The sequence below is a fragment of the Ailuropoda melanoleuca genome, chromosome 9 (genome assembly GCF_002007445.2).
Source record: "Ailuropoda melanoleuca isolate Jingjing chromosome 9, ASM200744v2, whole genome shotgun sequence".
Lineage (NCBI taxonomy): Eukaryota > Metazoa > Chordata > Mammalia > Carnivora > Ursidae > Ailuropoda > Ailuropoda melanoleuca.
The window spans coordinates 94,710,889-94,727,573 of record NC_048226.1 but is presented as its reverse complement, the minus strand read 5'-3'; the positions used below and the strand labels follow the sequence as shown (position 1 = coordinate 94,727,573).

General features: G+C 51.2%; 1 protein-coding gene across 1 annotated transcript in view; it reads left to right on the top strand.

Moving 5' to 3' along the window:
* KCNQ3 (potassium voltage-gated channel subfamily Q member 3) overlaps positions 1-16,685 on the top strand; it is a 309,775-nt gene that overhangs the window by 235,832 nt on the left and 57,258 nt on the right. The window contains exons 2-6 of the mRNA XM_034668629.1: positions 5,500-5,590; positions 6,947-7,073; positions 10,182-10,354; positions 14,911-15,066; positions 16,300-16,410. Coding sequence (XP_034524520.1) covers positions 5,500-5,590; positions 6,947-7,073; positions 10,182-10,354; positions 14,911-15,066; positions 16,300-16,410 — 658 coding nt within the window. The remainder of the gene's footprint in view (positions 1-5,499; positions 5,591-6,946; positions 7,074-10,181; positions 10,355-14,910; positions 15,067-16,299; positions 16,411-16,685) is intronic.

Here is a 16,685-nt window from a genome sequence, read left to right as displayed (position 1 = left end):
TGAGGCACATAGTGGTTGCTTTACCTTTGGGGCGTTTCGGTTGAAGGTCAGTAGGATTCTGATGTAGTCTGAGGGGTTGTATTTTCTGCTCGAGCACAAGAACCAAGGGTGTTGGCTGAGGATCAGGACCCGTGGGCTTCCTATGGCCTCAGCAACACCGGCTCTGTCAGGGGATTCGGTTCTGCCCCCGGCTGGCCAGGGAGCACTGTCCCTACACACCCCACTCAATGGCACACAGACGGGGATCAGAAGGAGGAGAATCTAGTGGTCAGCTGCTGCTTTTCCCCTCCCTCTAGGACCTTCGGTGAGCTACAGGTACTTCGAAACCCGCCCGTGAGCAGCTGTAATTGGAGCAGGAGCCAGCCGGGATCTTGGAGAACTACCCAGAAAGGGAACTGAGAGCTTCTCTTCCCAAACTGGGAGTCCAGAGGAGAAGGGATGGGCTTGTCCTTCGGTGGCTGAACTGCAAGCCAGCCGCCCCTCCCCGGTCTCCGGCTTGCTGTGCCCTGCTTGTTCTCTGCGGGCCCCGCTCTCAGCACAGCCCCTACTCCTGTTGTGACCCTACTGCCTGAGCCTGGAGCCTCCGTTCCTCATCTCTAAAGTGGGGGTGCAAATGTAATGATGACAGAGACCCCACCTCACAGGAGTGTAAGAGAAAATGATGCACAATGATGAGATAAATTCTAGAGTTTTCACCACCTGTTTGTCCCCCTGCAGGGGAAGCTTGGGGGTAATCCTTGGCTGTTAGGCCCTGTCTCTCATTCCCAGCGGGCCCAGCTTTGTTGCCGTAAGGGAATCCAGGCCTGGCTGAGACGAGGGCACAGGGAATCCCGGGTGCCGCTGTGATTCCTTGGTCCCATGTGCCTGTGCAGACCTGGGGCCCAGCAGAAGTTTGGTGTCAAGGGGCTTGGACCTTACACTTGAGACACCAAGGACAGCTGCAAAGCAGCCTCCCTCCTGCCCTCCACAACCCCGGCTGGGAGGAAGATTCATCGGATGAAGGTAGAAGCAGGTAGAAGGTGGTGCGTAATTTAAGGGCGTGTCTGAGACCCTTGACCCCGACCAGCCTCCTTCGCCAAGACAGCCAGGACCCCAAAGACAGGAGGACAGGTGTTGGCTCTCCCCCAGACTATACCACAAGCCTTGGCCCATCCTGCAGGCACTGGGAGGAGGAAGAGTATGGGCAAGGAGCAGAGGGAGGAGAGAGAGGGGAAAGGAGGAGAAATCAGGGGAAAGTCGGGTCAAAGAGACAAGGACGGCTGCAGAGCAGGGATCTAAGTGGCATGGCTCAAATCAATAACACAAGAAACAACAGGTGTTGGCGAGGATGCAGAGAAAGGGGAGCCCTCTTACACTGTGGGTGGGAAGGCAAGCTGGTGCAGTTGCTCTGGAAAACAGCATGGAGGTTCCTCAGGACGTGAAAACTAGAACTACCCTATGATCCAGCAATCACACTGTTGGGTATTTGCCCAAAGAATACAAAAACTCTCATTCCAACATGCATCCCTATGTTTCCTGCAGCATTATTTACAACAGCCAGACTATGGGAACAGCCCATGTCCATCTATAGATGAATAAAATGTGGTATATATATGTACAATGGAATATTACTCAGCCATAAAAAGAATGAAATCTTGCCATTTGCAATGACATGGTGGAACTGAGAGTATTATGCTTAGAGAAATAAATCAGGCAGAGAAAGACAAATACCATTATGATGTCGCTCATATGTGGAATTGAAGAAACAAAACAAAGGGGAAAAAAAGATAAAAAGCACGGACTCTTATATCTAGAGGACAAACTGATGGTTACCTGAGGGGAGGTGGGTGGGGGAAGGGGGAAAGGGGATGGGGACTAAGGAGGGCATTTGTGTGATGAGGACCAGGTGATGTACGGAAGTGTTGAATCACCACATTGTACCCCTGAAATTAATATCACACTGTATGTTAACTGCACCGGAATTAAAATTAAAAAAAAAAAAAAACTGTAAGAAAGTGACAGAGGAAGTAAAAGAATGGTTGCCCCCCCCCCCCCCNTAAGAAAGTGACAGAGGAAGTAAAAGAATGGTTGCCCCCCCCCCCGGAGCGTGAGAGCCAAAACGGTAGGGGGAGGGAAATCTCTGTCTCCCACAGGCGTCTGGCTTCCATGGTAAGACTGACTGGTCATTTGGTCTGTGTGTCTGAGATCAAGTGCCTATCTTAAGAATAAATTGAAAAGTGTAAAGGACCAAAGAGCATTTTCCCCTTCCCCAGTTAAGGAGGGCTCCTTGATGCTCTAGCTTTTTAAATTAATGATTGTTTTCCAGTTTGAAGAAAGTAAATTCCCCAAGGTTGCGGGTGTTTTTGAATTCCTTGAGGTGTGAGAAAATGCCGAGCTCTGCCAGGCATTTGCTGCCCCCTGCTGGCTAATTCCTGGTCCTGCACACTCTGCAGCTGAGAGTCAGGCTGCAACTGCGTTTCATGATTCCCTTTGCTGGCTCTAAAATCACAGACTATAAGAGCTGAAAGGAACTTAGATCTCCAGCCCCAACCTCTTCCCTAAGCTTTAGACTTGAATTTTGATCAGCCTGCTGGATATCTCCACTTGAACCTCAAACTCAACAGGTCCACAACATAGTTAAGATAGTACATTTTAATTAATACACAATGCAAGCTAATGATTGCAAAATGATAATGGCTTATGATCAGTACTCGAATAGCGATGCAGTGGGGTGCTCTGCGACCCTAGGGAAGAGGTCACACCAGAGAACACGCAGAGAGCAGCGGAGGTTAATGGAAGTCTCCGGAGGCAAAGCATGACTGGTGCTGTTAAGGCAGAATGTTAAGGCTGTTGAGGGGAATGGGGGTTGGGAGGCAGTTTGGGAGGAGTGGGCAAAGAAGAGCATAGAGACAGGCACACATAGGCTCAGAGAGTGGGAGGAAATGCTCTCATTCAGGATGGCTGGCCCGGGAGTGGGGAAGCAGCAGAAGGTATAAAGCTGTGAAGACAATAAGGCCAGATCATCAAAGGCCCACATCCCTTGCTAAAGGAGAAGATTGGACTGGGTTCTGTGTCCATAAACTTTCACACTCTGCGTTTGCACGGTTGATCACAATGCCTCGGGGGCCATACTCCAGGTCAACACACATAAAATGGGGAATGTCCTGGATAAACGGAGACATGGCAGTCAACTCTAGCTAAACCTCAAATATACTTCCAACCCCTTGGCCAAACACCCTTGGAGGCTTTCAGTCTTGTACTGTGAAAGCATGTAGAGGACACTCAGATCATAACCTCTGTAATTATTTGTCCTCTGCCTCCCCCACTGCACTGGGAGGTCTTTGAAAATGAGGGCTAGATTTACTCATGTTTGTATCCTTAAAACCAGTGCTGTGTTTGGGACACAAGAGGTACTCAATACATTGACATTAAGTCAGAATAAAACATTAACTAACATTTAGTGAAAGCCTATTATTGAATAATGGAGGACATGGGCACTTTTATTGGGTTTGTTTTCTAGATAGGGAAACCAAAACACTGAGAGGTTGTGTAACTTGCCTAAGATGACACAGCATAAAAGGAGGAAGGGGATTCTAATCTAGGGCTTATTTCTAGAGCCTATGAATGAATAAAACGAAGTGTTGATAGAACTGGAGTGTGGATGTGCAGTCATCCAAGAGCCCGTTCCCCAGGGCCTGCTGGGGAGCCAGCCAGTGATGAGTGTGTGAATGGGACAGCACCAGGCATCATTTGTATGAGCCATGAACAGTTGACCAAAAGACTCCCCATCCATTGTCTTCTGTGGTCCTCACAATAGCCATGATCTCCAGATGGATCCATTATTCCCATTCTATGAATGGGATCATTGAGGTTCCCAAGGTCAGTGAGCTACTCAAGATCACATAGAAAGTACTAGAGCCCCCCTTTGAGCCTGTGTCTTTGAACTCCACACTCTGTGGTCTTTTTAACTGACAACACAGTTATCCAGATGGTAATGAATCCTTCTGATAAATTTTTTCATCTCTAAAATGGGGGTTCATGTCTACCCTGGGAGGTGGTTGTAAGCATGAGCTGACAGATGTAAAGTGGCGAGGGGCAGGTGCTCACTAACGCGTGGTGTGGGAGCTGATGTTGCCACCACCACCACCACCATCATCATCATCATCATGACCTGTGAAGATTTGGGATTTGGGGTAGGCGGATTGCAGGCATGGGTCCGGAGCCGTAAATTGAAGTAAAATGGCCACACACAGGAGGGAGTTGAAAATCTGGTTTAGGTTCCTAGGCAAGGTTGGAAAAATCGATTCAGGTCTGCAGATCAGCAGGCTTATTGATCAGAAAACGTGATCAGGATCAGCAAGGCTCAGAGCCAGGACTTGGGTCCCCAGCCAAGGCCAGGAGCAGACATTTCCAAACCTCCTTGCGTTGTGGTCCTTACCATCAGGGCATGGGACAGCTTTCTGTTTGGCTGGACTGTGTGCTCATGAGGACAGATCCAGCCTAGTCATCATGGAATTCCAGCTCCATAGCCCCAGAGCCTACCGTACAAATACTGAAGGAAAGAATGAATGAGCGAGTGAATGAATGCACAAGCAGGTCCCAATTACACAAGCAATCCCACAACATGTGGATTGGAACCCAGCCGGGTGGAGAGCCAGATCACACAGAACAGAAGAACTTGGGAGTACTTAGTACCAAGCCTCCTCCATGGACCCTAGGGAGGCTGATGCTGGACACTGAACCAGAGACTTTCCACCAAGAGGGAGGGAGAGCCATTTTTCTTTGCTGATAGGACGAAGCATGCACACACATGAACACACATGCACGAGAAGCTCTCCCTCCCTGCCAGCTGAACTTATGTAGATAATAATCTCAAAGGATTGTTTGCAGTTTGCTCCTGCCTGAGACAGGGGCATGAACCAGATGACCTCTCTGTGACTTTTCCAGGAGCAGCGTTCTGCATCCTTCTCTGTGGCGGGTCCTGTTCTTTCTAGTATGAAGAACACTTTGTAATTTCAAAAACAATTCTGGAGGGCCCCAGATGAAAGAGGTCGTTTCGTGTAGTAACCAGGGACTGTAAAAGGAATAAGACTAAGCCGTGGAGACAGAGGCTTTTGCTGAATTTATCGATCTTTGAAACGAATTTGTCATTTATGTTAAGAATGTTTCGTATGCTTGAAAGCCATCATCCTATACATGCAGGACACACTGTCCATTCATTTACATTCCTGTTGCTTTGCCAAAGCTTGTGGGGACTTTTGGTCTGAAAGGTAGCTGATTCCACTAACTAGCTGGTTAAGTAAAAGTATGCACATTGCTTACCCTTCCTCGGATCTGTTTTCTCTAGCTGGAATAAAAATTCCTACCTGCCTCATAGGTTTGCGGTGAGCTTACGTGGGATAACAGATCAAGCACATGCCAATGTCCCAGGGAAGTTGTCACTTCATCCTGGTTGACACCTGGTTGACAGGTCCTCTGGAGCTAGCCGGGACTATATGCTTCCTCCTTCCTTCCCTCCAGGTTCCTCATTGTCCTGGGATGCTTGATTCTGGCCGTGCTGACCACGTTCAGGGAGTACGAGACTGTTTCGGGAGACTGGCTGCTGTTACTGGTGAGACTGTGCCCTCCCTCCCCCCACCGTGGTGCGGTTCCGGGGTAGTCGCCTCTGGTTGGACTTTCACAGTTGAGAGAAAGGAGGCTGCCCTTGGGCACAACTGGTTTTGGCTTCCTGGCCAAGTCCAGTCCCGAGAGAAAGCGATGCTGGGATCAGTTGGGCCGGTCTGCCATGGGCACAGGTGGAAGGGAATGGCATTTGTTATTCTAGACTACAGACAAGGGGACACAAACAAGGTCAAAGCGAAAACCAAGGCACATTAGTTATATGATAAACAGTGGCTTCTTAATCCTCTGAAAGTTAACACAAAGAAGGCATGCTCTGTTCTAGAACCTACCTCTGCTTTTTCTCCCTAAACCCTGAGGGTCTCTGACTCTCTTCGAGGCCAAGTACCAAATCCCATTTGTACATTAAACTCCACATCCTCGCTCCTGGGGCCTCGGCCTGTTTTATCTCTCTGCTCACCCATCTACACAGGGAAGGGGTGCCAGCCCCCGAGTTAGGGCCTACAAAATAGCAGAACCTTCACCTCGCACTGAGCGTGCCATCCGTGAGGCCAGATGCAGGGCTTTCCTTCTGAAGGTGGGTGTTTTCAGTTCACAGTCTCACGCTAAGACCTTAAGAGGTGAATCCTAAGAAGCCATCCAGCTCCGGGAACTAGGTTTCAGGGATTATCACGGAGAAGCAACCCCCAAGGGTCCTAGGAGGTCACCAAAGAGGGGGGCAAAGGTGTCTGTGTCTGACCAACAAGAGAGGCAGGAGGGAAGGAGACCCAAGCTCCAGGGAGACAGCACAGCGGGGTGCTCTGAGCCTGATTACCAGCCTGGGAATCCCTCTTTGCCACGTCCTAGTCTGGAGAAATTTGTGTAACTACTCCTTGCCTTGGTTTCTCAAAATGTAAAATGATAATATCACGAAACACTTGAGGCAGTGCGTGGCCCAGGAGCCGTGCTTAGTAACCGTTGGCCATAAGTCGCAATACCCGGGGCCGGGCACGGGGTGGGATTAGCAGACCATGTTTCATGGACAAGTCTCTTTTCAATTTAACTGCCCTTAGAGGCTTTTCGTACATGAAAACAGCCTTTTTTTTTTTTTTAATCCATTGGAACCAAAACAGAGAGAAAAAACAAGCAATCCCTTTGCAGGACTAATGTTAGGGAGAGTTAGCACATGAGCGTGGACACGGGAGCTGTCGGAAAGTGCGCAGAGGTGATAACGTGTTCTTCTCTCCCCTCCATCCTCAAAACAGCAAGAGCACTGGAAACCCCGCTCTTCAGAACCTCAGCAGAAATCTCTAGTCCCAGACGACTGGGTCCCGGTTCATACGAGTCTCTCCATATGTTCTTAATGCAGGAAACATTTGCTATTTTCATCTTTGGAGCCGAGTTTGCTTTGAGGATCTGGGCTGCCGGATGTTGCTGCCGCTACAAAGGCTGGCGGGGAAGGCTGAAGTTTGCCAGGAAACCCCTGTGCATGCTCGGTAGGTAAGCCCTGACCCTGAGTCAGGGGGTGCCCCGGTCCCCTGCTTCTGGTGCACCATTTCCCCCAGGGACTTTGAAGCAGCCGCTGTTCTTCTGGGAAACCGTGTGGCGTTATGGGAGCCCGTGCAGCCTCTGACCCTACCGCAATGAGGAAGAGGGGCTCCAGTGTTCTGGACGCAGAACTCCTTCCGCCGTGGCTTGCCCTCCTAACGGCTCTCTTAATGATCATGGTGGGGGGCACCGCTGGCATTTGGGCTGTGAAGGAGGGCATCCCCAGTCTCTAGACTGGTAGCCCCCAGGCACCGTGACAACCAAAATTGCCCTGTGCCCTTCCAGACTGGCATTACTGGGCATGGGAGGGATGACACCGCCGGTTGAGAATGGCTTCTATGGGCCCATGTTGTGCCCATTTTACAGAGGGGGACACCAAGGCTTGTGGTGCTGAGTCATTTCCTATTCACACAGGTAGTAAGCCGCAGATCCCATCCTAACACCCAGGTCTGGAAGAATCTAGCACCCGTGCCCTCCCTCCCTGCTACGTTGCTAGGTCTTGACCCAGAAGTTGCTTTGGGGAGATGTCACTGACACGCGTCCCTCAGGGAGCAGGCATTTGATAGCGGAGAAAGTGGACACTTTCACTTACCCCATATGTTTCTGTATTTCCATCTGAAGATCCCACTAAGATCATAGAGACACAGTGACGGGGAGGAATTGGAACCGCAAATTCCTAGTGATGGGTAAAGTTATGGGATCACAGGGCCTTGAAAGACCCTCCAAAGGCTCTTAGGCCAACATGCTGTCCCCTTCACAGCAGCCTGCAAGTGTTACCTGCTTGTATACCTCCAGTCCCGGGGCACTCACCACCTCCCAATGTATTTATTCCACCTGACTCTTTCCAGATGTTTGAGTTCATTCCTCCTGTTCCTCCTCCCCATTCCGACAGTGGAAAAGTGTGCTTAGTGGCTCCAGCTGTACCTCGTACTATGTTCTCAGCATTGTTCTTGCTCTTCTCTGAGCGTGCTCACCACCCTCTTAACAAGTGACCCCCAGGACTGAACACAGCCCTTTGGGCATGGATGGCCAGCCCAGGGAAGGAGAGCCGGAGCCCTCCTCTGTCCTAGGCGCCACACGTCTCTGGGGGAAGCCGGGGGGCCCTGCGTTGCTTGCAGATTCCCTGGCACTGTGGCTGTACCACCTGACTGCTGCCTGAGCCCGCTCTTCCTTCTTCCCGTCTGCTCCTGAGGCTGGACACCTGAGGGTTTTGTGTATCACTCAGAACGTTTAATGCAAGGAGAGGCTATGTGGGTGTGCACGTGCACAATTTTGGAGGACTTTGTAGTTACTGATTTTTTTCGTATTTTTCGACCTTCTTTCTTTCTTTGTCCTCCTTCCCTGTCTGCCCCTGTCTCAGTCCATTCAGGCAACTGTAACAATGCCACAGACTGCGGGCTTATGAACAAGAGAGATGTATTTCTCACAGTTCCGGAGGCCGGAAGTCTAAGGTCAGGGTGCCGGGCTCTGGTCAAGTCCCTCTTCTGAGTCACAGACTGCGCACTTCTTGGTCTCCTCACTGTGTCCTCACACCGTGGAAGGGGCAAAGGAGCTCTCTGGAAACGCTGTTATCAGGGACCTGATCCTTTTTGTGAGGGCCCCACCCTCATGACCTCATCACCTCCCAGAGACCCTGACTCCTAAGCCCATCCCATTGGGGGCCAGGATCTCAGAAGGTGAATTTTGGGAGGACACAAACATCCAGCCCATAGCAAACCCAGCTTGCCTCCCCTTCTTCTTCTGTCTTCCTTTCGAAGCAGACTTCTTTTTCTCTTTTGGAGAGTCCTATCCAGTGCTGACCAGAAGTCCTACACACGCGTGGGTGCATGCATGCCTGTGTGTGTGTGTGTGTGTGTGTGTGCGCGCGCCCGCGTGCGCGCACGCGTATGTTGGCAGGGGGTGGGAGGTGACTTTATACCCAAATTCAGAGACTCTCACCCAGTTCAAAAACACCCTCCTATTGTGTGGAGCCTGGACCCTTCCAGGAAAAGAGGATGTCCTGTGGAACAGTCTCCAGTATTCCAAAAGGGGCTGATTTGACTGAGATCTTGATCACCCCTCACCCCCAAATTTGCTTGACTATGGGGTCCCTTTTACCTGCTGACCCTCTGCAGTGTGGTGGGGCGATGGTTGGTACAGATGTTGGGGGCCACTGAAGGAAATAGGAGGAGACCAGGACAGTGGCAAGGTTGGCTTCAGGAGCCAGCTTGGCCCTTCCCGAAGCCCCTCATCCCCTCTGTGTCTCTGCTTTCAGTCACAGCTATGGTGGACGTTTCCAGGTCACCTCTGGAGACCAGCATCCCACTTCGTGGGTGGGTCTTATGTTTTACTGCAGTCTACCCCAGGGCCTTCCCCGAAGCCTTCTCTAACACCAGGCTGTGCAGCTCAGAATTGTGGGGGCATCAGCAACCCCAGGGGTGACCCTCCACCAGCAGGGGACGGGAGCCAACGGACAGAGGTCCCAGCTCCCATCTTCCAGAGTGACCCTCTTGGGAGATTTTCTGCCTGCTGCTCAGAGGCTGCTTATAACTCCCCTTACCTTGCCTCTGCCCCTCCCTGTGTCCTTCTCCCCTCTCTTATGGCTCCTGAGATGATCTCCCTGTGAATCACCCATGGCCAAGGCCCTGACTCGGAGCTGCTTTTAGGGGAAACCTGCCTTCAACAATGTCTGAGCTTCAGGCTTCCCCTCCAAAACCAGGGCATATTCCTGACCCTTCTGGGCCTGAGAGTGACCTTGCCACCCTGGGGGACCTCGGCGAATCGCCTCCCTGGGATGGAGAGTGAGTGCTGGAGCCTGACAGGCCCGCACCCAGACCCCGCCCCACCGCGTCCATCTGGCCCTGTAGCCTTGGGAAGAGGCACCCACGCTCAGGTTCTGTTTCCTCGTTTATCGCAGGAGAATAATCCCGCCGACCACGTGCGACCCATGTCACGATTCCGGACAGCCGGGCTCAGCGCCTGTGCGTCCGCAGGCGGCCAGCGCCTGTGATGGCGCCATTGCCTTCGCCTGACCTTCTTTTCCTTCTCCCCCGCCACCCCTCCGTCCTCCCTCCCAGACATCTTCGTGCTGATCGCCTCTGTGCCGGTGGTTGCCGTGGGAAACCAGGGCAATGTTCTGGCCACCTCCCTGCGCAGCCTGCGCTTCCTGCAGATCCTGCGCATGCTCCGAATGGACCGCAGGGGCGGCACGTGGAAGCTTCTGGGCTCGGCCATCTGCGCCCACAGCAAAGTAAGTGCCGCGGAGAAGCTGCTCTCCTCCCCTCCCCCGTAATTTTCGGGGCATCCCCCTCCCTTACGGCTTCCCCAGAGGGTGCTCACTCTGCCACCACTGGTGACAATGACGATGACCACGATGAGGAGGGGGAGGAGGACGGGCACCAGCAGGGGTGCCGCAGCGGGCACAAGCAGGAAGACCTGGGTTCAAGTCCTCGGCTCCGCGGTGTGCCCACGACTGTGGCCAAGTCACTCAGCTCCCCATGAGCCTCGGCTTCCTGATTTCTAAACTAGAGAGAATAACGGCTCTGCCTCCAGGTTGTTGAGGGGGTCACAGGGGCCAAAAGAAGGTGGCACGGGATGGGAGGGAAAAGTTCAGGACTCACCCAGACTCGTGGGAGTCCAGACTCCACTGGTGGGACTCTGGGGATTTTCTGTAACCTCAGTGGGTCTTGGCTCCTGCATTTAGTAAATGAGGATGATAATGCGCTCATTTCCTAGAGTGGAAAGACTTAGAACGTGCTCTCCTTTTATGAGCTGCCTCAATAGATCAAAGAACCCTTCTGGCTGCTCTCAGGAGAAGAGGTACGTTTGAGTGCCTGGTAAATAGTCAGTGCTCATTAATGGTAGTGTTTATTACTCCAGATATGCTTTTCTTCACCAGCAGTACAAATAAATACCTACTTAAAATGAAATACAAGTGAAATACACATGAAATACATCTGGAGTCCTTCACCTCACCATCCCGCACATATGTGGCCTCTAACCCCAGACTCCGTGAGGTCAGAGCTTTCTTTCCAGAGTTCTCCACCTGACCTTCCATTCTTCTCAGAGGACATGCTGGCAACACTGAAACTTCTATCCATGGAGCTGAGCTGAATTACGGCTCCGGTAGGAAATCAGGGCTGAAAATGGCCGGTTTTGATTCTCGTCCTGTGTTCCCTCAGATGGGAATAGAAAACAGTTGCCTGTCTGCCAGGTAATTTCCGGGAAGAGATATGTCCACACCGCCAACAGACCCTACAACTGAGGTCGGGGGGGCAGAACTTGCAGAGAAAGTGACATCTCTGTGGTAGGAGACCAAAGGCAGAAAAAGCACCTGCTGGTCAAGCTCTACCTGTCATTCTACCCCCTTGGTCGTCCGCCTTCTGAGCCTGGTGCTGTTCCTGAGCTGCACAGCGCCTGCCCAGCCAGCCTTCACTTCCGGGCCGGCTGTGGGTTTAGGAGGTGAGCACATGCCTGGGTTGGAGTCCCACTTCCCCATTTATTAACTACAAGAACTTAGCCCAGTTCCTCCTCTAAGCCTGGTGAACGGGCACTTAACCCTTTACTTCTTCATCCATTCATTCCAAACATGTGGACTCTGGGCCATGTTGCATGATTGACTCCTCTGGGAGACAGAGATGCAGAGTGGGAGGCCCAGTGTTGCACAGGGTTAGAGCTTCAAAGTTAGGATAAGGCCAGGCTGTGCTACCAGAATAAAGAAGCCCCAGGGTCTCTGCAACATGGCACAAAAAAAGGTGGATGTCTTCTCCCTCACTGGTGTTGGATGTGGGCTTGGTGGCCCTCATCTGCCTTGAAAATAAGCGTTGAGTCACTGTGGCAGCAAAAAAGGGGCCGGGAGCACCCTACAGAATGGATTTAAGGAACAGGCAGGAAGTTGCTGCCAGCTTTCCCTCACACTGGCTTCACCCCAACCCCACAGCCCCCAGCCCCGGTCTGACTGCAGGGCAGCTCAGGCGTGTGCAGGAGTCTGTGGGTATCGGGGAACGGCCCTGGGCCCTGCCACAGAGCTGCTGGCAAAAATCATGTAAAGTCAGAATTACCTCGAATAGCCTTTTAAATGACTGCAAAGCACAGAATTGGGACACATTTTCACTTCTCATCAGTGACCATTATGCTACGTCTTAATAATCCAGCACAACCAGTTTTCCTGTGCACTCATGAACAGACAACAATTTCCCTCGCTAAGCACCAGGTGAAACTTTTGACTCACATTCAGGGGCCAGAGGATCTGAAACACTTAGGAACGCTAGAACCTTATTCAGCAAAGTGAGAGGCTCGCGCCCAGATGGCCACAGGGGAAGGACTTCTCCAATTCACCTTTGTCTTCTCCAAGCCTGGGCAAGGCAGACACTCGCCAAAGGGAATAATCAGCTGGGGTGTCTGCACCATCAAAACTAAACTCTCTGGGGGTGCCTGGGTGGCTCAGTCGTTAAGCGTCTGCCTTCGGCTGGGGGCGTGATCCCAGGGTCCTGGGATCGAGCCCCGCATTGGGCTCCATGCTCTGCTGGGAGCCTGCTCTCCCTCTTCCACTCCCCCTGCTTGTGTTGCCTCTTTTGCTGGCTGGCTTTCTCTCTGTCAAATGAATAAATAAAAATCTTAAAAAAAAAAAAAGCAAACAACTAACCTCTCTGGACTGTAAAGTGAATTCATGCAAAGGAGTGTGACGCCGTGGGGAAGCCAGACCTAAGCAGTGGACATAGTAAGTGAGAGATTTCGAGAAAGCCTACTCAGGAAATAGTGAAAGTGGAAAGGACCTGGAGCTGAACTTGATCTCATGGAATAAGGGAAAACTTCTGTAATGGAGGTGACACAAGTCTCAAGATGACCTGCCGTCCTTCATTTGGTCCCATAAGGAAAGGAAGCGCAGGACAGAGGCCAATGTGAGCAAAGGCACGGAGGGAGGCAGGACGCAAGCCCGAGATTCTACGGACCCAGAAGGCCGGCTGCCTGGCTGCCTGCCGTTAGTCAGAGAGATGAAGTATGTTGGTATGAACAACTTTGTTCCTTGGGATAACTTGGCAGGAGCGTCAGGCCTCATTTCCAGGCTGTGTTCGCCAATAACCTTGACTTTGTTCTGCCCAGCCTACCATGCTGAACTTTGAAATTGGAACAGAATGAAAGAAATGGAAAGAGCCTTAGGGATTCTGTGGGTCAGGGTGTTTGAAAACCTCGGTGATGTGTGGTTCTTTGCCATATCCCTGCACCATCCTTCCTATTCCTCAGCTTTGTTCTCTAAGCCAACTCGTTCTCATGCACGTACTCACACGTCCTAGTCTATTGTGTGATAATATCCACGAAATAAAAGGTTTTAGGCTCATTTTAATTTATGCTGATTTTTAATATCACTTAAATCAGTATGTGACTCTTTAACGTAAAAAGCACCTGCCTTCTTCCTTCTATCAGGAGTACAGGGGTCACTTTCATGAACTGTGATCCACTCCCTTTGTTAAGAAAATAAAGAAACTGAAGGTGGGGCGGGGGCTAATTTGCCCAGGGCCACCGAGGAAATCAGTGGCAGGGCTGGGTTCCCTCTGCCCCGCTAGCTCCCCCTGCTGTCGGTTTCCCAGTAGTGCTGAGCTTTCTCCTGGATCTACCCAGCTCTGGGTGGAATCAAGTCTCCCGAGTCCTGTGCCTTATTTCGGAGGCAGGTGCCCGTTCCACCTACCTTCCTGCCTCCCTGTGAAGCCTCTTGAACTGCGATATCAAGGTCACCCAAAGACAGAAATCTTCTTCTCATCTTCGAGCCATACACCCATTCTATTAATGGCGGAAATACAGACCATATTATTATCACAAAGACAAGAAACAACTACTGTTGGTGAGAATGTGGAGAAAAGGGACCCTCGTGCTCTGTTGGTGGGAATGTAAACTGGTGCAGCCACTGTGGAAACCGTATGGAGGTTCCTCAAAAAACTGAAACCAAAATAAAATAAAATAAAATAAAAAGTTGAAAACAGGCAATACCATATGATCCAATAATTCCACTACTGGGTATTTATGCAAAGAAAACAAAAGCAGTAATTAAAAAAGATACATGTACCCCTGTGTTTGTTGGAGCATAATTTACAGTAGCCAAGATATGGAGGCCACCTAAGTACCTCTCGATAGACAAATGGATAAGGAAAATGTGGCATACTTACACAATGGAATATTACGCAGCCATAAAAAAGAATGAGACCCTGCCATTTGTGAGAACATGGATGGACATAGAGGATATTTTGCTAAGTGAAATCAGTCAAACGGAAACACAAATACCATATGATTCCACTCGTAAATGGAACTTAAAAACAACAACAACCAACACATGAACAAACGAAAAGCCGAAACAGACCTATAAAGACAGAGAACAAGCTGATGCTTGCCAGAGGGAAGGGGCTGGAGGACAAAAGGGGTAAAGGGGAGTAGGAGATGCAGGTTTCCAGTCGTGGCATGAGTAAGTCATGGGAATAAAAGACACAGCATAAGGAATATGGTCCATGCTATGGTACCAGCCTGTATGGGGACGGATGGTGCCTGCACTTGTGGCGAGCACAGCACAATGTATAAACTTGTTGAATAGTTGTGTTGTCCCCCTGAAACTAATGCAACATCGTATGCCAACTATTTTCCGATTTAAAAAAAGAAAAAGGAAGGAGGCAAGGCTCAGAGGTAAGGCTCAGAGAAGGTGTGTGACTTGCCCACAGTGACAGAGCTGGTAAACCAGCTGGAAAACCAGAGCTCTGTCCCCAGCCTCCAACCACGGACTTCCCAGTGACCACTTCCCTTGTCCACGGCTTGCTCTCACAGGAACTCATCACCGCCTGGTACATTGGGTTCCTGACGCTCATCCTGTCTTCATTTCTCGTCTACCTGGTTGAGAAAGATGTGCCAGAGGTTGACGCACAAGGAGAAGAGATGAAGGAGGAATTTGAGACCTACGCAGATGCCCTTTGGTGGGGCCTGGTGAGTCACCATCGTGAAGGCCCCCCAGGGGGACTGACGCTTAGAGAGAGGCGGAGGGCGTGGCATGGGAGGACGCGGGTGGACAGCGGCATGCAGGCACAGGCCAGAGCTCCCTGTGCGGGGAATGAGCTTGGAATGGGCGTTTCCTTAGTGCTGCAAGAGGTCAGGGCTGAAACAGTCTGGGCCTGTGACCTCTGGGGCCCTTGCTCCACTAGCTGTAGGCTGTTATCAGCTAGGCCATGCGTGTCCAGACGGACATAGCGGCAGAGTCACACAGGCGCACTCATACCTTCAGACACACCTGGAGGCCCACGGCTCATACCCACGGGACATGTGGTACTAAAGCTAGCATTTTGTTTTTAAGAGAGAGAGAGTGAGCAGAGAGGGGCAGAGGGAGAAGGAGAGAGAGAATCCTTAAGCGGACTACCTGATGAGCACGGAGCCCAATGCAAGGCTTGATCTCATGTCCCTGAGATCATGGCCTGAGCTGATATCAAGAGTAGGATGCTTAATCCACTGAGTCACCCAGGCGCCCCAAAGCTAGCGTTTTTTGAAGGCTTCCTTTGCTCCAGAGCATTGCTCTAAACACCTTACATTTATTAACATAGCTTAAATTCAAACAACTCCTATGATTAGCCCCTTTTTTTAAGACAGGGAAACTGAAGCATGAAGTGGTTAAGTAAGTAATTAATCCAGGAAAGATCTCTGAGCCACTTAGTGGGTGACCTGGGATTTGAACTCAGGCAGCTGGGCTCCAGAGGCCGCACACTGGACCGCTCTGCTGTCCTGTCCTGCACAGTCACGTGTGCACAGTAACCTACACTTGTAAACACCCCCAGGACTATACAACATGCATCAGCGCACACACGGGCACAGATGTGAGACGTGCACACGTAGGCACACAGTACATATCAGTGCACTTGTCTGCATGCGCACACTGGGAAACATGGCAAGACACAAAATCACATGTATGTAAATATGCCAAGAATGCACATGCATGTGTTTGCAATGATTGAAGAATTTGTCGGCTGATCCACTCTAAGTAGGAAATCCTTAACTTAGAAACAGGCGTGGTCACAAGGCGCCTGTAGAATTACGTGGCACCAGGTACCTTTTCTTCCATGGAAAACACATCCCCAAGCAGTAAGAAAGGCTTACAGGTGGAGCTCGGCCCATGCGTCCCTGACCTCCTTTGCCCTGCAAAGGCCCACGTCTGACCTCTTCTCTCTCCAGATCACACTGGCCACCATCGGCTACGGAGACAAGACGCCCAAAACATGGGAAGGCCGCCTGATTGCGGCCACCTTCTCCTTAATCGGTGTCTCCTTTTTCGCCCTTCCAGCAGTAAGTTCTCCAGCGGTCTCCCTAGTGTGACAGGCAGGACCCCTCCCTTCCCCCTGGCCCCAGCTGCACCTTCCAGGCTGTTCCACAGGCTAGGCTGCTCTGAGTCCCAGTCTCAAGGCTGCCTTCTTTAAGCTGACTTAGTCACCCCCCTCCTCCGGGCATAGTTCTATAAAGGCATTCTGACCCGCACTGCATCCCCCTCACCCCCTCAGACTGTGAGCTCCCTGGGGGCTGGGGGTATGTCTCCACCCACGTCTCCCCAGCACCTTGCATAT